Here is a 24,484-nt window from a genome sequence, read left to right as displayed (position 1 = left end):
TACAGTAAAGCTCAGAATCTTCAAAGCCTTCATGTATTCAAGAGCTTCTGGACAGATTTCAGTTCCCAAAGCTTTAATTTTAAGGAGACAATTATGGAAGACAGAGTCAAAATAAGTAGGAAAAAAACCAACTTGAAGGTCTACAACTGTGCTGTCAATATCGTGGCCACTATCCACATACGGCTACTGAGCAGTGGCAAGGTGGCTGCTCCAAACTGACATGTGCTCTAGATGAAAAGTATATACCATATTTCCAAGAGTCAGGGCCAAAAAGGTAAATGTTTCATTAATAATTTAAGAATACTGATTAGATGTTCAGATAATATTTTCAATGTGTTGAATAAAATATTAAAATTAACTTCACCTGTTTCTTTTTATGTGGCTACTAGATAATTTAATATTATATATAGGGCTCACATTATATTTCTATTGGATGGGGCTAGAAGCTAAGCAGAGGAAAGAATCCTCTTTATAAAAAGCTACGAATAGTTCAGGTAGAAGAGATGCTGCATTCAATTTAAAAAAGAATGCTATAAAAGGGACAGAAAACCAGAATTCTTGGAAATTAAAAGATGATCTCAGAAATAAAATAGTTTACAGTAGGAATGGAAGAAAAAGCTGAGGAAGTTTCTTAGAAGGTGTTAAAAGAAAACAAAAACAAATGAAATTAGGGAAAAGGGAAGGAAACTAGAGAACCACTGTGGTTGTTAAGTATCCAAATATAAGTTCCAGAAAGAAAATACAGAGAAAATAGAGAGGAGGAAATGAGCAAGAAAATTAAAGTTCCAAGAACTAAAGGACAAGTAAGCAGAATGACAGAGCTTGTGGAGTGCCTGAAACCATGGATGAAAATACACCCACATCAAGGCATACACTGTGAAATTTTAGGATAATGGAGAGAAAAAGAAGATTCTACAAGCTTTCAGAGAGAAAACAATAGGCCACATAAAAAGAATCAGGAATGAGAAGGATTTCAGGCTTCAAAGAGAATAAAAAAACACCTTCAAATTTCTGAAGAAAAATAATTTTCAGCCTACAATACTATAAACTTTCACAGTATTCCCATTCAAGAAAGCAGAATAAATACATTTACAGATCAAACAGTTTCAAATATTTACTCTTATTCCATCTTGCTCAAAGATGGGCATGACCAAAACAGGACAATAAATAAAAAACAGGAAGACATGACACAGAAGACAGGTGTTCCCTCACAGAATTGGGTAGAGCAGAGAGATCCCAGGATGACAGCTCTTCACCATATTACAAAGGACCTAGATGAAGAACAAAGCTCCTGAGATGGACACAATGAGGACCATCGTCACTATGCTCTCCATAACTGTCTCTTCACTTTCATCCAAGGACAGAGAGCTTCACCCAAGGACAGAATGCAGCTGGGCTTGTCCCAGATCTTTTGTACTTGGCTTATCATGACAATGTGCTGGTTGTTCCTGTAACCCTTCCAAGAACTGCTGCCTGAGCCACTATGGCCACTTACTTCACCCACAGAAGCGTTTTCTTCAGACCTACTCCTATAACATGCAGGTACAAGAGTGAGCAAAGAAAGAGAAAATATAGAGCAAGTCCACTCCCGACCACATTCCTGCTGAATTTACAGTACCTAGTTTATAGGATAGCCCTGCCCCCCAACTAAGGTGAACTTCATGTTCCCTGAATGCATTCACACCTTGACCACTAACCTCCCACAATAGTTATTTTAAAATATCTATGAAAGTAAAGCCAAACTATGACCCAGACACCGTTCTATTGGCTGAATTCTTCATATAACAGTGCGAATGGTGGACTTTTCTTAAACAGCTAGATTTATGCTTTCTACTCAGTTTTTTAGAACTTAATGATATATTGTTTAGGAATACACAACAGGTATTAAAACTATTAAGAAAAGAGAGGGAGGTATTAATATGGTTAGGAAAGACCACTGGGTAGAGCTGTGGGCTACAACTGGGGAGGGGCAAACAGGGGCCTTCTATAAGGTATAGTGATATTTTATTTCCTTAAGCTAGGTGGTGGAAAATGAGTTTTTACTATTATGGGTCTTTAAATTGTACATATATTTTATACACTCTTTGATCTGTACATTAATAATTGGAAAGATATAAACATGGTCTATGTCAATGAAAAAAATATGTGTGGCAAACATCAGCAAACTGCAAATTATATTTTTGCTCTATTTAATGGTAAATTTCAAGGCTAAAAACTTTACCTGTCGAAGGTATAATTTCAAGACATCACAGATGTCATGTGAACTAAATTCTGAAATGTCTACCAAGTGCATTCCATTTTCCAATGCTTGACACAGTTTTTCAGTTTTTATTTTGTTTCCACATACACGATAAATTCCCTTGAGAAGAAAAGAAAAAATTTTGCAAAATTCTGCTTCAGTACAAATGATTAAATGCAGACCTCTAAATATACTTAATGTCTACTTCAATTCTAAATATTTTAGGAAAAAACTAGGACCAAATGAGGTAATATTTTCCAAATAAATCTGAATAAATTCAGTTATTTAGTAAAAACTGAGAGCACTGTTCTCCTTTAATGTCTCCTTATCATTAGAACAAATCACATTTACATTTAAAAATTTTTAATTTTAAAAGTTATAATGTACCTGTAGACACAAGGCTCTATTTTCAATCTCTGAGGCACATATTTTGAGTACAAAAGGGATGCCATCTGGTTCCTTTTTTGCAACTTGTGTGAATTCTGCTCCAAATAAGTGTATTTTCCCCAGAAGTTTCTGATGACCACAGATGATGACTAAATTTTCCAAACACTTTCGGTGACAAACAAGGAGACACTACAAGAAAATGAAAGTCTAAAATGGTTAACTCACCTTAAAACTATTCACAACTGGACAAACTACAGGTAGAGTGGTAACAGAACAAAAATGAGTTTAAAAGGTATTACTTGTGGTGTTTGAAATACATTTACTAGCAAAATGAAATATAAAATTACAGAAATACACCGTGGTTCAATTTATTAAAAATACATTTGCAAAAGATCCTAATCGGTAAAATGAATAACAAAAAGCATTGCTCAAAGCAAAAAGCATAAAAGGGCTAATGTAATTCCAGAAAGACCTTACCTCTTCGCATTCAACACCCTGGAATACCACAATGCCTTCACAGTCCCTGCACTTCGTGGGGGATCTCAGTTTGCGAAACTTGTGGGTGAGAGCTGCCTTTGACATCAAAGTTTTCTTAAATGTTCCGAGGGAATTGGGTCCTTGTAACAGAAGTAGAATAGCATGTAAGAATTGTAAGACTACAGAAAAATTATACCGTATGATACTACATTTCAAAAAATCTTTAAATAAGATTACAAAAAGCTCTTACTATAATAACAAAATAAGCATCCAACTTATAGATCTCTTACAAGGCACACATATATCAAACATTTAAGCTACGAGTAAAAATCACCATCAGACCAATAAGATACTTCTCAAATAGCATGGCATAATGTTTCCAGAATCAGCGAATTTACAGTTATTAACATGTCCTTTATTACACAGGTGGCATTACATTCTTAGAAAATGACCCTTTGAAAGCTTGGAATAAAACTAGCTATATGAGGTTAGTGTGTCAGCATTATTTGCATTAAAGATAAAGCTATTCTCAATTCATTACAAAATTATAAGTAATACTAGCTAGTTATCTACCAATATCCTACCAGAGGGCTTCCCTGGTGGTGCAGTGGTTGAGAGTCCGCCTGACAACGCAGGGGACACAGGTTCGAGCCCCGGTCCGGGAGGATCCCACATGCCGCGGAGCGGCTGAGCCCGTGAGCCACAGCTGCTGAGCCTGCGCTCTAGAGCCTGCAAGCCACAACTACTGAAGCCCACGCACCTAGAGCCCATGCTCTGCAGCAAGAGAGGCCACCACAGTGAGAAGCCTGCGCACCGCAACGAGGAGTGGACCCCGCTCGCCGCAACTAGAGAAAGCCCACACGCAGCAACAAAGACCCAACGCAGCCAAAAAAAAAAATCCTACCAGGGGTCAGATGTTCTTATACTATCTAAGAAAATGATACCAGAACAGGTATCTGGAGGTCTCAAATGAAGCCATTAACATGACTTCTCTTTTATACCCTTCAGCATCCACAACTTTCCCTGCCCTCAAGAAGTACATGTATTTACTTTCCCCGCCTAGCTTCTTACACTATTTCTTTTGAAGAGGCTTTTCTCATACAGAAATTCTCATGACTAGAATGTCTCTCATGTATTGCAACACTCTGAACAATTACGTCACTATTAGATTTATGAAAGACCAAAATATCTAGCCTATTTTATCAACATGCTAATACATTTTGGCTCCAGTGGTTTTGCTGTTTATTCTTATATTTTTACTTGTAACATGTGATTAATACATTGTCAACCCATCCTTGTACATAATTTGTTGGGATATATTTAAGTCACCATAATGCCCTTTTTTAAAATACACAGTAAAGGAATTCTTTAAATCATACTATTTTTTCCCTAATATCATGCAATGCTACTGATTCAACCGGTTTAGTGGAAACTTGATTCAGGTGATTGTAATACCAGCTTCTGAAGGGGAAGGTGGCTCTCTTTCATCCAGATCATCTGCAGAAGACATGGTTCCACTGGATGGAGTTCGTGGAAGTTTTCGATGAAAGTCTCCTAAAAGAAAATTCATTGTAGAATTTAAGAAACGGGTAGTGACAACATTTTTTGAATAACGCAAGTCATACTATTATATTAGCTACAATGTAAACATTTGCTTCCATTCACAGACTTTGGACACAGGGGATTCTGATACTCTTGGGAACAAAAAAGGAATGAGCCAAATCTGACTTTTCCAAATAAATTTAAAATTGAGGATCACACATTCCAATGAACCTTATTGTCAACTTCTGATAGTAAGTGCTAGAGATTATAAACTCAAGGACAGGGAGTATTTTCTATTCAAGTCTTATATCTAATGTCTGACAGAATAGCTGGCACAATGGTAAAGTTGTCATTAAATGCTTGTTGAATTAAATGATAAAGAAATACTTACAATGTAACCTAAAGCTTTCTAAAATAAACAAAAATCTACAAATATAGCAATACAACAGTACCATCACATTTATGTTGCCAGTAAGACAGAAGACCAGGAACCAGGACCAATGATCCTGGCAGGGAGCAGAGCATGGGATATAAGCTGTCAGCCAAGGACTCTGCCATGTGTCTTTCAAAGCATGGGTGGAAGCAGCCTGACCAGGTAATGAAATGGGGTTTATTTGCTCCCTGCTGATATTACACACAGGGCTGTGTCTAAGTGGAAGGTTACACTTAACTCAAGCCCTTAACAGTCTTAGGTTCAGAGTTAGAAAGGGCTTTACAAATTATTTAAACCACATCTCTCCCAAAAGATTCCCCCTGCCTTCAAACTATGTTTAAAAGGCGGTCATCTAGTTTTTGTTTTGAATGTGTCCTCCAATGACTAAGAAATCATGAGACCACATGCTGATTTTCGAACTATTCTAACCGTAAAATGACTTCCTTGTATTACTGAGCAGAAACCTGCCACCTATAAATCCCAGCTCTTGGTCACATGTCTCCCTAAAGGAGCAAACAAGCAGGCTGACTCTCACCCTTTTACACTTCAATGTCTGAGAACAGCTGTCACGTCCCCAGGTTTCCTCTCTCCCAGGCTATGCACCCCTCAGTCTTCACCCATTTATCATGCGACCAGTTTCCAAATTTCTGTCTTTACCACATGAAGTCTTACAGGATTCCAAATAATTTAGAGCTGGCTCTAGACTGTCTCTTAATTTCTGGGGATAGCTAGAACCACTCTGTTTTTACAAAGCTAATTACAAATATTCAGTTAAATATTTAGGATTGCATCTCCAGAGTGTTCCTGAACAGCAATAATTTTAAAGTAGGACTCAAAGTAGTTGCTGACAATCTGCCTATAAACCCCAGTACGGCATGGAAGTCATTTCTAACTTTAAATTCAAGGGCTTTATTTACATGAATAAAATTTCTGTAATATGTAGAACACCAGGCAGAAAAACAAAGCCTTGGACTCTGAGGTAGGTTAAATCCTAACTTATCTCCTGCAGTGCCAAGAGCGTAGGAGAAAGACACTTAGCCAGGAAGAACAAGACTGGGAGAAGTCTCTGGCAGAAAAGCGGAGGAGAAAGAATAGCGAAAGTAATAATCTCAAGGGTTCAAGTGACACCTTCTTCTCTTGCTAGCTGTATTACCTCTGGCAAGTTATTCTCTTTGAAGTCACTAAGGGAGAGTTCAAAACATCTATTCTGCCTCTCTAAGGAGCATGAGACTATCAAAGTACCTTAAAGCACATTTATAAAAAATGAAATTATCACAGGCACAAGAACTGTTGTTAATTGTACAGTTCATTATAGTGATTAACTACAAAACAATCCAAAAGACAGATAATCACATTTACGTTCATAAAACGGAATACTATACAGCATACAGTATAAAATAAAGACAGCTTCTCATATCAATATGATCAAAAAAAAGATGCATGAAAGAAGTCACAAAAGAATAGTATGATTTCATCTGCATGCTATTCCAAAGTGGGCAAAGCTCAATTAGATATAAGTACTAAAACATTTAAAATAGCCAGGGAAAGATTAACAAAATTCAGGATGATGGCTCATCTGGGGGGTGATAGAGCAAGGTTATCAAGGAGGTATACATAGAGGCCTTCTAATATACTAATAATGTTTTATTTCTTAGGCTAGGTGTTGAATATATAAGGCTTTGTTCTATTATTTTTATTTAAACTGTACACATATATGTACAAACCCCTCTCTATGAGACAGTTCATTATAAAAATAAGATAGTTATAAACAACAAGGATTTATTGTATGGCACAGGGAACTATATTCAGTATTTTGTACTAAACTATAATGGAAAGGAATAAAAAAAGTATATATATACATAAATATATGTATAACCTAATCACTTTGCTGTACACTTAAAACTAACACAATATTGTAAATCAACCATACGTCAATTTAAAAAAAAGGAAAAGAAAGTAGTTAAAAATATCCCCCTAAAGGAAAATTTTAATCTGTCATTGAAATATTTTCACTCTAGACTTAAATACTTATGTACCTGGACTTATAGATTCAGAATCCAGAGATCTAGATTCACTGCTTCCTCCAGTGCTCTCAGAATCACTAAACATCCCAAATGTCCATGACCTTATAAAAGAAGGACCTTTAAGAAAAGAATATTTAAAGTCAAACTTGGCTACAGACAAATTTCATAAGTGTTTCAAAACACTGACATTATTTAAAATGAGGCAAGTCAAACTTCTTTAACAGTGTTAAGCAACTGACTGTAAGACAAGCACAGTGCTCACAACTGTGAATAAAACCTCATAAGGTTACAATTCAAGGCCTGATTTTTAAATTCCAGAGCTGCAATTCATTTAATGATCCCATTTAAACAATTTGATCTTTCATAAATTAGTGCTCTCTTTAATGTGAAACACTACCTGATATGTCTGCATTGTTAGAGCATCTGTCCTCTTCAATCTTATTAGAGTTGTCAGGAAGGCGCACAACATCTTCTAAAGAGTCGGAAGGTCCATAGCCAGGAGTGTGAGGGGTATTTGTTAACTGTTTATTTACACTCCTAAGAAAAACCCAAATAAAACTCATCATTCAGAAGCATGACTACTTTATTCTATTTTCAGGAAAATCTGTTAATTTAATGAACAGAGTAATTAAATTAACTAAATATTAGGAACAAACCATATTATACTGTTGAACTTCTTAAAAGAGATGTGAATGAAACTTATTAATCATTTGTATTTATTATAGCTGAAACACAGAAAAGAATAGCAAAAGTACAGTCCATTATTCATATCATGGTTAAACTCTTCTGGTATAACCTGTGTGGAAAATGTAGGTTGTTAAGTTTGTGGACATTCGAAATTGATATGACCATGATTTGCCATTCTCAAAGGATTTCTAAATCTCAAAGAACCGAGCTCTGTGTTAAAATGGAACACTTTACTCTTAAGTGAGTCACATCTTAAATAATATTTTAAAAATTCAGAAGGTTTTAAAGTCAATTCTACCAGTGTTAGAAAAAAACATCACCTGACACCAGATAGGAAACTTAGCAGTAAAGGTTTTATGGCTTGAAATAATTTCACCTAACATTAATTCTCACCCATCAACTTTTTCTTCCTCAGCTGAGTTCGTGGCCCTGACAAACTCACTGTACTCCTGGCCTGGGTCATAGAGTTTGGCACCATCACAGAGAGACTGTAAATTGTTCGCGAGGGAGGCAGCCTGCAGGTGTTGCATCTGGAAGAGGTTAACCGTTACCTGTGGGAACAGATAGAAACAAAAGGCAACGTAACTCATGTTATAGAGAATGCTGCATAAATACACATTTATTTCAAGTGACAGCACCAAGAAAAAGGCCACACAGTGAAGAGCTCAACAGTGAATCTCCTCGAGAGCACACTATGTTGCCTGACTCGGTACCAGGTCTGAATCAGAAAAATAAAAAAAGAAAGTAGTTTTAATCCAATACCTAAGAGCAATCATTTCTGGCAAAACTGGCTTTAATCTGAAACGCTTAAAAGCACAACCCCATGTCCCTAATGGTTCACAATTTTAGGAGACAGATATGTTTTTGAGGATCCCCAGCTCTGTACTGATGGTCTGACCACAACTGTCTAAACTGAAAAACATGGGGAAAAATATTCCAATCAGAACACTGTTATTTTGACTTTCACTTCTTCAATCCTTTACAAATAGAAATGCTTTATACTTATAATGTGTCCTACAGCGCTCAGTTTTTATAATTAGGTACTATCCTGAGTCTCTTCAAAATACAGTATTCCACTGAGTTTCTACAAATGCCTAAATATACTGTCACTACTGCCACTTATAGTAACAACAACAATAGCAGCTGGAGCGTGCTTACAATATGCCAGATCCATTCTGAGAGCTGTACATGAATTAACTACTCTCATGTTCACAGAAACCCAGGCTTTGGGTATACTACAGCAAATAAACAGATGAGATCCCAGCCCTCATAAGAGTCTGCATTTTCCTGAGGGTGGTGTTGGAGAGAGAGGACAAACTAAGTAAATAAGATAATTTCTGGTACTGAAAACTGCTACAAATACTATATAATATTGTCAGCTTATGGAATATGACCAGGTATATACTTGCAAAAAGGTACTTTTGACATGACAGTTTGGTGAAGGACTCTCTGAAGAGGTAACATCTGAACTGAGACCTGATATAAGAAAGAGCCAGTGTGAAGTTTCAGGGAGAAGACCAATCCAGACAAACGGAAGAGGTAGTGCAAAGATCCTAGGGCAAAAGTGAGTAAGAAAGAACTTGTCATGCTCAAGAAACAGATGAAAGGTCAGTGTGGCATTTCAGTTTGAGATGAAGCCAGAAGGGGAAGATGTAATCTAAACCAAGGTAAGGGGTCTGGATTTAAGTACAACTGAAGGAAGCCAGTGGAAGGTTTTAAAAGGGTGTTAAGAGCTATAACATGATCTGATTTATTTTTCTAAATGCCACTCCGGCTCCTGTGTGGGAAATGTGAATGAATGCCAAATTTCAATTGGCTTAATGTTATTTCAAAAGACTGCTATGTTTCCTCTTTCATCTCTCTTGATTATACCAGATGATATGTTGAACTTCTGATTAGCCTCTAAGTCCTTTCCAAGATAGACAGGCATTCTCCAAGGATAACTAAGAGTCAGCATAAATAGTATTTGAAAAGTGCACATAAATGAATAGCTTGTTTGTGCCCTCTTTCAAGGAACATAGGAAATTCAAACTGTGGATGGTAAAGTTTAAGTCCAGCAATTAGCTACAATCAGGGAATTCTCCAGTTAATGGTAAACTGAACTTACTTTCTTGAGTAAAGGTAACTAACTGTATGTTCATTTTTAATACTTTTTAATAAGCTCTATGAATCTAGTTAGAAACACCAATAATTTAAAAAGCCAAATGAATATACTGGCATAATCGCTCATCGGCTGAATGTTTGTCTCTGGGTACTTACTAATAATAAAGACTTAAGCAGTAATATATACTGGAAGCCCAGTCTTAAAATCTCTTTTCCCTAAATGATTCAGCCTTCTCCCTCACCTAACAGAAGTGCTAAAGGTTGAGGTCCCCATGGGGTAGATCCTACAGGACTTGCTGGGCATCTTAACTGGGGTGGCTCATGGGTACCTCAAAAACCATCATGCCTCTAAGATCTTTTTGTCCCCCAATCCCTTCCTGAGTCAGGGACTTGGTCCTTTTCTTCTAGGCCCCCGATGTGTAGCACAGTGTCCTAAGTGCTTCATAAAGGGGAAATGACCAAATGAATAGTAGTAGAATGTGTTATCAGTCAAGGTCATACTGAAATTCTGCACATTTCCTGGTACTGCTAACTCAAGCACATAGGACTTCCAACTCCATGCCCAGCTTTCGTCACCTACATCTAATTTTTAGCTATTCCATGGGCACATAGATTAGCACACATTTCTCTGACAGTTGTTGAAACAGAATATGCCATAATATCAAATCAATGGGAACAGATTCTCCCATATAGATTAACAATAATCTAAAAATTAATTTTTGTTCAATATAATTTTCTATCCTATATTTTTAAAAAGATAAATTTTTCTTGAATACTCTTTAAAACAAAAGGAAAAACTTTTGTGCTAATGTTTCCCATTCTTCAAAGCCCATTGATTTGATTAGGTCTTTAGTGACTGACTTGGTAATTTCTCCTTCCTCTCACTTAGTAATGTAATTATGATCTACATCCCATACCCTTCAATACTTCATAATTCAAGACAATTTTGAATACTCAGGAGTAATTCTTGATGTTCATGATATGACTTACAATTTTGCTGGGACGTGAAACTGATCTGTGTATCTTTCTTAAAAAACAGTGAGTGAATATAACTGTGTCTAGCATCTTTACATCTCAAATAATTTTGTTTTCTCTGCAATGATATGCACAATAACATATCCTAGAGTGAAAATAAAATTCTTTTAAAAACAATTTGAGAGATGGTGTTGCAAAATAAGTCACCAAAATCCCCCAATTCTCCTGCTTTGATGGAGAAGAAAACACAAAGAAATCTGAGACAATTATGGCTCTTACCTGGGAAAAAACACCAATATTCAAGAACTCAATGTTGGATTTGGTATCTGCTTGGATCTTCATGTGAATAATGCCATACGGAATAAGTAAAACTGATTAAACTGGTTCAAAAGAACTCCAGCTAGTAAGAAATTCTGCTCACAAATATATATAGAGAAATTTTCTATAAACTGTCTCGATACATTACATGCTGTAGTGATTTTCAGGAGTTTGGGGATTTGTTCAAGTTTGGGAACTTTAACCTCAAAGACTACTTCATACACTGATATGTACTGCTCTCCAATTTTTCAGATGTATTAATTCTCTCCCCCTAAATAAATGCTAAACTCCTTGAGGGCAGGTCTTACATTTCTTTTAAATAAATAGTAGGCATTAATAAATACAGATGTTATATACAAAATTAGGTAACTTCTTGTTTATATCACATCAAATTAAAAGAAATCATAATTGTTGGATCACCAAATAGCATCACTTTTTAAGAGGGAGGTAGACAAACAAGATTAAGCTCATTAGAGAACTCAAAACCATGTCACATGAAGAAAAGTAATCAGATTTGGGGGTGTTTTGCCTGGAAAAAAACATCCAGGGAGAGAAGGTAATAACTACCTTTAAATATTTAAAGTACTATCTTATGGAAGAGGGATTATATCAGTACAGTACAACTTGAAAGGTCCACTAGAAAACAGATCTTTTTTTAGCTCAATATAAACATCATATTAATTTTGGAGCTGTTCATATCCAGGCTAAGTAATCATTCAGCAAGACAGCATAGTATTCAGGAGCACAGGCTCTGAAGTTATTCAGCCAGGGTCTATCCTAGCTTTACAACTTACATGCTGGGTGACCTTGATATCAAGTTATTTATAACTTCTCTAAACCTGTGTTTCCAAAAAAGTTAATGTACAAATACATATTATAGGGAATCTTGTTCAAAATGCAGATTCTGATACCAAAAGTCTAGGCTGAAACCCAAGATTCTGCATTCCTCACAGGCTCCCAAATGAATGAGAATGTGACTGGTCCAAGGAATACATTTTGAGAAGAAAGGCTTTCTAAGCTTCAGTTTCCTCATCAGTAAAATGGAGCTTAAAACAACTGTTTTTACCTAGTAGTACTCTGTGAAAATTAAATGAGTTAATGAAGGCAAAGAGCTTAAGGCACTGACAAGCACATAATCTTAGCTATCATTAGCTACTGTTTGAGGTGAAAAGGACTTGTTAAAGGTAAAAGATTGGGTTAAATAATTTACGTGGGAATTTTGGATCCTGGGATTTTATAATTCTTTTAAATAATTTTACTAAAATTGATTCTGTAAATTAACCACATATTAATTAATCAGAATTTGATAAATAAATGAATTTTAAACACCCAGAAACATTTTAAGGAAGACTTCTGATTCAGATGGAATAAGCTCACTTCCCACAGTCTCTCAATGAATTTTCCTAAAAACCCTTCACAGAATGCATGGATTAGCTATCTGAGGGCTCTGAAAAGTAAATGGTAGCAGGTAGACTGTGGAAATAAACTACAAATCAAGGTATGTAGTACCAAAGCATACCAATTAGTGGTATGCTTCCTGTTATTTTTTTTCTGCTACTGTGTTTCCCAGCTAGTACACAGCTCCTACTCAAATAAATGTGACTGAAAGAGTGGGGGAAATCCTTTGGTTTCTTTTGTATGTTTGTTTTCTCTTCTGCCCCAGCCCCCAAGCAAGCCCCAAGCCCTAAGATGAAGTCCTGTGGCAGTGGCAGTGATGGCAGTAGCAGCAGAACAGACATCTAAAAACTCTTCTCTATAAGCAGAGGGGAATTCTCTATAAGTAGATGAACTGTGGTCTGAAGAGTGAGGGGTCTGAAATTCCTGTTTTTTCTTTCTCTTTATCCTTCCCCTACTTGGCTCTTAAAGCAGCAGACTAGGTTGACTACAGTTTCCCAGCCAGAAGACATAGAAGGGAGCCCTTAGGAGTTGAAGAGTGAACCTAGCTAGATCAAATGCCTGCAAAACTTTTTAAGAATCAACATTCAATATAGGTTATAAAGAAAACCCAGAGTCATATAAGGTAATATTGCAAATGTCTAGGATATCATCCAAAACTACTTGTCACACAAAGAACCAGGAAAATCTCAGTGACTCACAAGAGAAAAGATAATAAACAGATACCAACCCTGAGATGACTCAGCTATTTGAATTATCAGATAAAGACTTTAAAGCAGATATTATAACAGTTTCAAGAAGTAAGGGCCAACAATATTAAAACGTGGAAAGACTGAAGTCTCAGCAGAGAATTGGAAGATATAAAAAAGAAACAAGAGGAAATTTTACTACTGAAAAATATAATATCCAAAACAAAAAATTTACTGGATTGACTGTATAAAAAATGGAGATAACAAAGGAAAGAGTCAGTGAACTTGAAGCTAGATCAGTAGAACAAGAGGAAAAAAAGACTGGGGGAAAAATAGGTCCCACATTCCTGTGGGATAATAATAAAATGTCTGACATTTGAGTCTTTAGAGTCTTAGAGGAAGAGGGGAGAGTGTTATAAAAAAATATTTGAAGAAAAAATAGTCAAAAACTTCCCAAATATTGCAAAAGTCAAACTTGCAGATTCGAGAAGTTCAGGGAACCCCAAATAGGAGAAACCCAACAAAATCCACACCCAAATACATTGTAATCAAACTGTTGAAACCCAAAGATAAAGAAAAATTTTTGCAAGCAGCCAAAAAACCAAACCAAAGCAAAACAAAAAACAATGCATGCCACATAGGGGAACGCTGATTCAAATGACTATAGATTTCTCATGAGAAACTATGGATGCCAGAAGGCAGTAGAATAACATTTTTAAAGTGTTGAAAGAAAAGAACCGAATTCTATAACCAGTGAAAATATCCTTCTGGAATGAAGAAGAAGTAAAGACATTCTCAGATGAAAGACAACCAAGAGCATTCATCACCAGAAGACCAACTATAAAAGAAATGGGAAAGGGAGTTCTTTAGACAAAAGAGAAATAATACCACAGAGAAGATGGAACTTTGGAGTGAAAGAATAATAACAAAAATGGTAAATATCTGGGTAAATATAAAGACTATTTTTCTTCCCTAAAATATGAGACTTTTGAAGACAAAAATTATAAGATTGTCTGGTGAGGTTTTCAGTGTACATAGATGTAATATACATATATCAAGCACAACCCAAAATGAGTAAAGGAACTTATATGGTGGTATAGTTTTTACACTCCACTTGAACTTGGTAAAATATTAGTTCTAAGTAGACTGAAAAGTTCATATATATATACACACACATATATATATATATCTCTAGTGCAACCATTTAAACAAAAAACACTATACAAACAGATATAATCAAAGACCCAATAGATAAATTAAAATGTATACAAGAGATAAAATTTAGATAATCCTTTTAGATAAATTAAAATATAATTCTAATATATAAATAAAACAGATTAAATCTTTAATAAATAGATGAATTAAAATGTAATTCTAAAAAATTATCAATTTATACAAAATAAGGCAGCAAAAGGGAAACAGATGAAGGGAAACATAAGGTACAAATAGAAAACAAATAAAAAATAGTAGGCCTAAATCTTAACATATATTTACATTAAACATAAATGGTCTAAACATTTCACTTAAAAGATAGAGATCATCAAAACAGATTTTTAAAAAATCAACATTGAAAAATATGCTATATAAGAACTTCATTTAAAATATAGTGATTAAAAGTAAACAAATGGAAAAAGATATACCATACTAAAAATAATAAAAAGAAAACTTAAATACTTCTATCAATATTAAATAATGTAGACTAAAAGGCAAGGAAAATTACCAGGATAAAAAGAGACATTTCATAAAGATAAAAGGATCAATTCACTGAGAATATATAACAATCATTAATATATAAGCAACTGAGAGATTCAAAATATATAAAGCAAAAACTGATAGAATTAAAAATGTATAGTATAGTGAAAACTTCGAAACTCCTTTCTCAACAATTGACATAAATAAAAAGTAAATCATCAAGGATATAGAAGAAATAAATAACACTATAAACCAAAAGGAACTAATTGACATTTACAGAATACTCCAGCCAACAACAGTAGAACACACATTCTTTCAAGTGCACACACATGGAACAAGCACCGAGATAGACCATATCCTGGGTCATAAAGCAAGCCATAACAAATTTAAGAGAATTAAAATCATACAAAGTATTTCTTTCACCATAACAGAATTAAACTAGAAATTAATATCAGGAAGATATCCAGAAAATCCTCAAATAATTAGAAATTAAATAATAAGCTTCTACAATATCCACAGGTAAAATATGAAGTTTCAAGGGAAATTAGAAAATATTTTGAACTGTATAAAAATGGGAAGTACAAATTCAAAATTTGTGGGATGTAGATAAGTAGTGCTTAGAGGGAAATTTAATTCATTAAATATTTGTATTAAACAGGCAGAGGTCTTGATGAAACCTAAGCTTCTACCTTTAAGAAACTAAAAAGAATAGCAAAATAAACACAAAGCAAACAGAAACAATAAAAAGCAGAAATAAAAATTTAAAAAGACAACTAGAGAAAAACCAATGAAATCTAAAGCTGTTTCTCAGAAAAGATCAATGAAATTTATAAACTTGTAGCCAGACTAACCAGAGAGAGAGGAAGTGAAGGAGAAGGCACAAATTACCAAAGTCAGGAATGAAAGAAAGGATATCACTACTGCCCACTGAGGCACTGAAAGGATAAGAGTTATGAACAACTCTATGCACATAAATACAACAACTTAGATGAAAGGGAGGGACCTAATTCCACAAAATACCAAAATTCACCTAAAAAAAAATAACTAACTCAAATAGGCTTATATCAAAAGAAATTGAATACATAGTGAAAGATCTTCCAAAAATGAAAACTCCAAGCCCAGATGCTTTCACCAGGGAATGCCACCAAACATTTAAAGAAATAACACCAATTCTACACAATCTCTTCCAGAAAATAGAATAGAAGGAGCATTTCCCAACTTATTTTATGAGGCCAAAATTACCCTGACTCCAAAACCAGACAAAGGCAGTATAAGAAGAAAACTAAACTAAACAAAAACATAATACCAGTATCTTTCATTAACAGAGAAGAAAAAAAATACTCAACAAAATATTAGCAAATTGAATCCAGCAATATAGAAAAGGAACAATGCATCATAACCAAGAGCAGCTTATCCCAAGAATGCAAGGCTAGATGAACACTCAAATATCAAATGTAATCCATCATATTAAGAGACTGAAGAAAAATTATATTATCACATCAGTCAAATGATGCAAAAAAACCCTCATTTGATAAGATCCAAGATCTTCATGATAAAATTCTCAGCAAACTAGAAAAAGGGGAAATTCTTTAACATGATAAAAGGTATCTTTAAAAAAACTTACAGCTATCATCATGTTTAATGGTGAGAGACTGTTTTCTTCCTAAGATCAAGAATAAGGCAAAGGTGTCTTTTCTCACACTCCTATTCAACAATGAACTGTAAGTCCCAGCCAGTGCAATAAGAAAAAAGAAAAAAAGGAATATAGTTTGAAAGAAAGAAAGAAAACTGTCCCTCTTTGCAGACAGGGAAAACCCCAATGATTCTGCAAAAAACGTTCCTAGAACTAATAAGTGAGTTTATAGCAAGGTTGCAAGATACAAAATCAACATACAAAAATCATTTGTATTTCTCAACACTAACAATGAATAAGTGAATTTGAAATTAAATAAGTGTGTGCATGTATGTATGCATAGATACATATACACATGTACACATAAATCATGTATGTATTTATTTATATCAATCATATTCACAACAGACCCCCAAATAAACACTTACATACATAAGCTTAAATCTAACATAACATGGGAAAGACTTACATGTTAAAAACTACAAAATGCTGATTAAAACTATCATTTACCTAAATAAATGGGAGACACATACTGTGTTCATGGATTGGAAACTCATAGTTAAGATGCTATGTATATAGTCAATTCTCCCTAATCTGATTAAGATTTAACACAATTCCAATCAAAATGTTAGCAAGATTTTTTTGTAGATACAGACAAGCTGATTCTAACATTTTTATGAAAGTCAAAGGATCTGAAACACTCAAAATGATTCTGAAAAGAATAAAGTTGGAAGACTCAAAGTACCTGATTTTAAGACTTGCTAGACAACACCAGTAATCAACCTAGTAGTGTTTTGACAAAACAATAGACACACATATATATATATATCCATGGAACAAAATAGAGAAACTAGAAATTGAACTACAAAAACATGGTCAATTGATTTTTGACAAAGATGCAAAGGCAATTCAATGGCGATGGCACAGTGTCTTCAACAAACAGTATTGGAACAAGTGGACATCTGTATTAATCATGTTTTTTTTTTATTTTCCGTATTTTATGATGTTTTAATACCTTACAAAGCTTGCTGGCTGGGGAGAGACTGCTCCTCCCAATGCTAGCCAATTCTTAGCCGGGGAACATGCATGTCTTTCATATGCAACTCCAACCATCTCTATCTAACTCTCACACACCAAGCCAATATTTCCCCTTACCCTAACTCATCCCAGGGCCAGGTACCAAGCAATTGCAGGCCATCCCTATTCCCTAAAGCCCACTGAAATTACACAAATGAGCCAATCCTTTATTGCTTATCCTGTCCTACCTTGCCTTTCCCCAGAAACCCCAATAAAGGCTTTATACTCAACTCTCCCCTCACTCCTGCTTCTGCTTCACCAAACCTGGTACCTTTATGGCCCTTTGTGGCATAGTGTGTTCCCTTCTCTCAGGAAATCTAAGTAATTCATTTTTCAATGACATTGACCTCTCCATGTCAACATTCAGTCGCCTCTATAAATTAAAGTCCCGTGGGTATAATTTTAATACAACATCCATATGCAAAAAATGAATTTCAACCTATACTTCACACCTTCTAAAAAAATTAACTTAAAATGGATCATTTCTCAATGTCAAACTATAAAAGTTTTAGTAGAAAACATAGAAGTCTTTGTGATCTTGGGCTAGATGAAGCACTCTTAGATATAATACCAAAAGCATGACCCATAAAGGAAGAAATTAAGTTAGACTTAATTTCTTAAAACTTTCTGCTCCCTGAAAGACACTGCTGAAAGAATAAAGATATGCTTCAGACTGGAAGACAATATATGCCAGCTCAACAATAAGAAAACAAACAACTCAATCCAAAAGAAGAGGCAAAACACAGATTGCAAACAAGCCCCTTAAAAGACGCTCAATATCATAAGTCATTCTATAAAAAACACAAATTAAAACCACTACCTAAGAACAGCGAAATATAAAAACAACAACTGACAAGTGTTGTCAAGGATGCAGAACAACTGGAACTCTCACACATTGCTGGTTAGAATGAAAAATGTTATGGCTACTCTGGAAAACAGTTTGGCAATTTCTTATAAAGTTAAACAGACGTTTACCATACCACCCATTAATCTCACTCCTAGGTATTCACCCCAGAAATGTGAAAACTTATAGTCACACAAAAAACTGTAAATAAGTATTCATAGTAGCTCTATTCCTAATCACCCCAAACTGGAAACAATGCAATTGTCCAACAGGTGAATGGATAAACACTGTGGTACATTCATATAGTGGACTACAACTCAGCAATAAAACGAAATGAACTATTGATACATGCATAACATTGATGAATCTCAAAAGCATTATGCTGAGTAAAGAAGCCAATCTCCAAAAGATACATACTATGATTGCATTTATATGGCATTGTGGAAAAGACCAAACTACAGAGATGGAGAACAGATCAATACTTGCCAGGGATAAGGGATGGGTGGAGAGTTTGACTACAAAGGGTCAGCATGAGGAAAGTTTTTTGGAGTGATGGAATTGTTCTGAATCCTGACTGTGACAGCAGTGGTTACACAAATTTATATACGTGTTAAAACTCGTGAAATGTACACCGAGAAAAGGTACAGTCATTCCTCAGTATCTGAGGGGAATTGTTTCCAGGACCACCCATGAATACCAAAATCCACGGATGTGCAAGTCCCTTATATAAAATAGCATAGCATTTGCATATATATTATGCACAAACTCCTGTATACTTTAAGTCATCTCTAGGTTATTTATAATACCTAATGCAATGTAAATGCTATGTAAATAGCTGTAAATACAATGTAAATGCTATGTAAATAGTTACCAGCGCAGGACAAATTCAAGTTTTGCTGTTTGGAAGTTTCTGGAAAATTGTTCTCCCGGAATATTCTCAATCCATGGTTGCTTGAATCCACTGATGTAGAACCCGTGGATACAGAGGGCTGACTGTATTTTGCACATACTTTTTAAAATAAAAACCATGGTAAAGAGGCAAATGAAAACACTTGAGAACAGGATGCTTTGTCTTCAAATAAACCATTGGGTTCAATTTCAATATTTATTAGTTTACTCAAATTTTGAAGAAAGATCTCATACTGCTTATAGAAGTTCCAGGGATTAAATCCATTTTGTCAACCAAGCCAAGAAAGACAGTGGCATAGAGGCAATTTCAAACTCTCTGATTTCAGTTTTAACAGAACAGATCATCAATCCATGGAGTGGAGAGCCAGATAAAAAAAAATGAAACTCAAACCACATACCAGTATTAAAAACTGAGAGTCAAAAAAAAAAAAAAAAAAAAAAAAAAAAAAACCAAAAACCAGTATTAAAAAAAAAAAAAAAAAAAAAAAAAAAAACAAACTGAGAGTCGACTTTTAAAGTCTAAACTTTCCATTAATCTCAGAAATTAAATCCCATAAGAATCATGACTCATCAAGCATTCCTCTCCCTTCTTCAGATATACAGATTATTTTTTCCTCTTTAAAATACTGAAGAAATTACTTACAGCTTTAAGGGTAAGATCACACTGGAAAACGAGTTTCCGGAGTTGTGTTAAAATTTCTCTTTTGGTATTTTCTAGATCATTTCGTCTTTCTTCAACATTTGTCACACAAACTTTGTAGAGTTCATTTGCTTCTTCTACCTTCAGGAGTATCAGAGAAAAAAGTGACACTGGTTCACCGAATCTATATTTTAAAACAAATGCTTACTCTAGTACGGCTCGATTTAAATAACTGAAAAGGCTTATGCATGAAAGTTCTGAAATATTCTATATTTTAAGTAGAATATTTCTAAAAAGAAATATTCTGTTTTGGTCAGCAATTCAAGGACACTTGTCTTTTATCAATAGTCAAGTATGATTTACAATTAGTACACTGTTTGTCTATAAAATCAACATCCACTTCTATTTAATAGCCTTTTCTATTTATATTTACCATTTTCTATATAATCTTCTTACAGAATTTATCAATTATATTTCATAAATAATACAAAGCTTCAGCCTAGTCTTGCTACCAGGTATTAGAATAAGTACGCATATACACACAGTTGCCTAAATGGTGAACTTTCTGAACAATCAAGTAAAAAAATATTAAGATATATCTTTCACAAACAACCCCCAAAATTCAAAAGATAAGCAAAAATCTCTTAGCATAGTGGTTCTCAAAGTGTGGATCCCCGGCAGCAGCAGCACATGGGCACTTAGAAATGCAGGTTGTCTGGGGCCAACCCTAGACCTGCTGAATCAGAAACTCTGGGGATGGGGCCCAGCAGTCTGTTTTAACAAGCCTTCCAGGTGGTCCTGATGCGGGTTAAAGTTTGAGAACCAAAGCCTTAGCAGATTAGTGCTAATTCAATAATAACAAATAACAAAACAGATGATTACTTTTTGAAGAGCCTCTTCTTCCAGTCTTCGCTTTTTTTCTAGCTGCCTGTTGAGATTTTTTACTAATCCACCACTTGAGCACAGATGTTCCTCTTCTGCACGAAACATGGAAGATTTTGCTTTTTCATATTCATCTTGACGTTGCATGCACAACACTTTTGCCTTTTTAAGAGCAGTCTCTGTTTCAAGCTACACAGAAAAAGAAGAGTATTAAATAAAGAATAAGAAAAATCCTAATGCACAAGTTTCTTTAGCATATTCAGCAAGATAGTTAAGACTGCATTTTAGATAAACCATCGAGTAAGATGCATCTTCCCAGGGTAGACGCTTACAGACTGCAGATGATTTTTAGACGTTCGCAAATAGACGAAACTCTACTATAATACTAACCATTTTATTTTGTTCCTGTTTCCAAAGCTCTTTTATTTCTTTCCTTTGTTTTTCCATTTCATTTTTCCTCCCAAGTAGAGGCTGGCAAGGGTATTTTTTTAAAAAGAAAGAGAAAAAAGCTGTTTTCTAAAGGTATACTGCTGTTTTGTTTTTTTTTTAAAGTACATTGTATTTATAAATTTTTACCTGCACAAATTTGTTGGCTTGGAGAGCTGCAATTGTTTGTTGTAAAAGGTGACTGCTCTCTATATCATTAAGAAGAGCATTGGTAAATAAAGACTGCAGTGGCATAAACTCCTAGAATTTAAAATTGAAAAGTAAATTTTCCAATAGAAATGTACTAGAGTTCTAGATCCTCCCCACCCCCACTAAACTTCTTCAAAAAGAGAAATTTTTAAGCTTAGATTTTTTTCAGAAAAATGACTATTCATAAATATGACCATATGAGAAAAATACTGAAGAAAATTAACGAAGTTATTCTAAACCTCGTTAGCAAAATTAGTAGCTAACAAGTTAATCAACATTCATATAAAACTGTGGATTTCCTAGTTTCTTCATAATGGGTATCCTTATAAGTTTAAAAAGATTTTATTTTGTCAGTAAAAAGGTTATTTAGCATGTAAGTTCTTTCCTATGTTAAGTACAAAATTTAATCTGATTTTGCAAGGCGCTCATCTGAGTAATCTCTTGACAGAGGACCCTAGTAGTTCACTGACCACTTACCTGTAGTCCAATGTTAGTTCTAGTTGCCTCTGCCAACTTGACAATATTTCTAGTGGACTCCAATTCTGAAAAGGTCAAAGCAGGCATCAGAAGGTAAATTCAACTTATTTTTCCCCCCTCCATACTCTAAAATTATTTGTAATCCCCCAATTAAAAAGTGATCACAAACACTAATCTGCAACATGCTATGAAGCTATGATTCCTAATTGGTGGTACTCAGCAAAACCAACTGGGAAACTTTCAAAACGCACTTGATTAGATCTCACTTCTCTGGGGGAATGGGACCTAGGCCTGTGTATTATCTATTTCTAAGGCTATTCAGGTGAATCTGATGGGCATTCCCTATTAAAAGCAAATAATGTAGTAGAAAGAGCACAGGCTTTGGGTAAATTCTATACATACCCTATACTATATGATCTTAGGCAAATCTGCTGACCTTAGGCAAAACCCATCTCATTTGCCTCCACTGTAAAATGGGGATAATAATCTTGTCTTGCCTACTTCCCAGGGTTTTGGTAAGGATTAAATGAGATAATGGATGTTGAAAGCATTTTGTCAACTGTAAAACACTGGGAAAATATTAGCTATTAAGATGTTCCTTATATGTTTCCACTGCCTTCTGATCCAACAGCTACTGTTGTTTTTGCCTCCTTTAACCATATTATCTGATTGCATTTCTTTTCACCCACTAGAGTATGACTTCTTTAAAGGCAAAGACAGTATACTATCTGTCTTGGTGCCCCCAGATCTAGTGGTTGGTCCACATCAATGTTCAATAAGTATATTTACTGTAAGAAGAGTCTTTCCTATTTTAAGAAGAGAAAAATGGGCAATGATTTTATGCACTACAATGAAAGAGCTACTAATTTGGAATCATATTATTTATAGTCTGTAGAACATGAATCACAAACAATTCAGTTCTTACGTTCCAAAGTTAATCAGATGCCCTAAAGGGCAACTCACCCAAGCTCAGCTTCTTTTCAACCCATGAAACTATGTTCTTGGTATATTTTAACCATGTTTTAGCATATGACAAAGCCAATTCTATAGAGTTAGTGTTCTTTAACAGCATGCTGTCTAATTCTATAGGAGAAAAACTTCCTGAAAATAAAAATATCAAGGTAAGTATACATTAAATATGAGCTCATAACTCTAAACAAAGAAGCATTCATATCCTAAGATGTTCTTCAATGAAAACTGGTTAAAAAATATGTGACAAACTCATAATTAAAGGGTCACAGTTTAAACTGAAAATAGTTTTAAATTATATTTTTTAATAAATATGTATTTCTATTATTCATCAAGTTACAAGCCCTATATAATTCTTGATCAGTCTCTATCATGACATTATCTATGTACTCTAGCAGGTTTTTTTCCTTAAGTTTTATATGTAAAACTTCACACATCATTCATTTTATGTCTGAAATGAATACTTCAGGTTACTAAGCAAGGAGAGATTAAGTAATCCAAAACATTTATCAAAAGTAACTGTAAAAAGTTTGACTAAAGTTTTAAGTACCTCAAGCATTACCTTTTTCACTGGATGAGTCCACTGATTCCACAGAAACATTTTCAAAAGACTTAAAACATGGAAGAAAACAAATTTAAGGTTAGAGCAGAAGATAACAGAACTTTGCTTCAAAATTTTTTCACTCTAATTTGTTACTCTGACATAATTCCTACTAAAGAATTTCAAGCATTTAGAACTCAAAGGGCCTAAGAAATCTGTTTAAATGCCAGAACATTTAATAGGAATTATATAGTTTTTTACAACAGCAGTTCTCAAGGTCCAAGAATGAATAACCTCATTGTTTACTAACAGCATTAGTTAACATTAATGAATCCATTCAAAACTTTAAATTCTGCAGATCTCAAAAATATTAGTCAGCAAGTTACAGAAGCAATCTAAATAGACTGCTATCTAAATAGAAGACAAAGACCTCTCTCTTTCAGCCATCTTTTACCATTTCATTATATGATAAGCTGTCTCTGAAGGTCCATTGGACAGCTTAGTGCAGAACTTTCTATGATGATGGAAATGTTCTATATCTGCACTGTCCAGTAAGGTAGCTAATAGCTACATGTAGCTATATGAGCATTTGAAAAGTGGCTAACTTAAATGAGAATTAAAATTTTAATTTAATGAATTACATGTGACAAGTGGCTACCTTATTGGACAGTGCAGGAAAAGGTTACCTACCGAAATTGTGAGAGTTTAGATTTAGTTGGGCAATACGGAGTATGAAGGAATTCAATGCAACAGGAATCAAGTAAAACCTGGGTTTGAAGTCAAGCTCTATCACTTAGTAGCTGTATAACACTGAGCCATGTATTTATACTCATTTAACTTTGGTTTGCCCTTCTATAAAATGAGGATAAGAACATTACTTCATAAGACTATTTTAAGGATTAAGATGATATAGGT

At 34.6% G+C, this 24,484-nt stretch overlaps 1 protein-coding gene across 2 annotated transcripts in view; it reads right to left on the bottom strand.

The window, feature by feature from the left end:
- The window catches only part of ARHGAP29 (Rho GTPase activating protein 29), a 74,607-nt gene that overhangs the window by 7,275 nt on the left and 42,848 nt on the right, over positions 1-24,484 (bottom strand). For both annotated transcript variants that reach the window (XM_029227717.1, XM_029227716.1), the window contains exons 6-19: positions 23,591-23,639; positions 23,023-23,160; positions 22,060-22,124; positions 21,523-21,633; positions 21,337-21,417; positions 20,947-21,135; positions 20,068-20,205; positions 8,183-8,340; positions 7,500-7,639; positions 7,115-7,219; positions 4,559-4,657; positions 3,104-3,243; positions 2,627-2,815; positions 2,222-2,359 (exon numbers count right to left, since the gene is read on the bottom strand). In XM_029227717.1, the coding sequence (XP_029083550.1) occupies positions 2,222-2,359; positions 2,627-2,815; positions 3,104-3,243; positions 4,559-4,657; positions 7,115-7,219; positions 7,500-7,639; positions 8,183-8,340; positions 20,068-20,205; positions 20,947-21,135; positions 21,337-21,417; positions 21,523-21,633; positions 22,060-22,124; positions 23,023-23,160; positions 23,591-23,639 (1,740 nt within the window). The remainder of the gene's footprint in view (positions 1-2,221; positions 2,360-2,626; positions 2,816-3,103; positions 3,244-4,558; positions 4,658-7,114; positions 7,220-7,499; positions 7,640-8,182; positions 8,341-20,067; positions 20,206-20,946; positions 21,136-21,336; positions 21,418-21,522; positions 21,634-22,059; positions 22,125-23,022; positions 23,161-23,590; positions 23,640-24,484) is intronic.

The sequence above is a fragment of the Monodon monoceros genome, unplaced genomic scaffold (genome assembly GCF_005190385.1).
Source record: "Monodon monoceros isolate NGI ecotype Baffin Bay Population unplaced genomic scaffold, NGI_Narwhal_1 Super_Scaffold_18, whole genome shotgun sequence".
Classification (NCBI taxonomy): Eukaryota; Metazoa; Chordata; class Mammalia; order Artiodactyla; family Monodontidae; genus Monodon; species Monodon monoceros.
The sequence above is the reverse complement of the archived record's forward strand: the minus strand, read 5'-3'. Positions and strand labels throughout refer to the sequence as shown.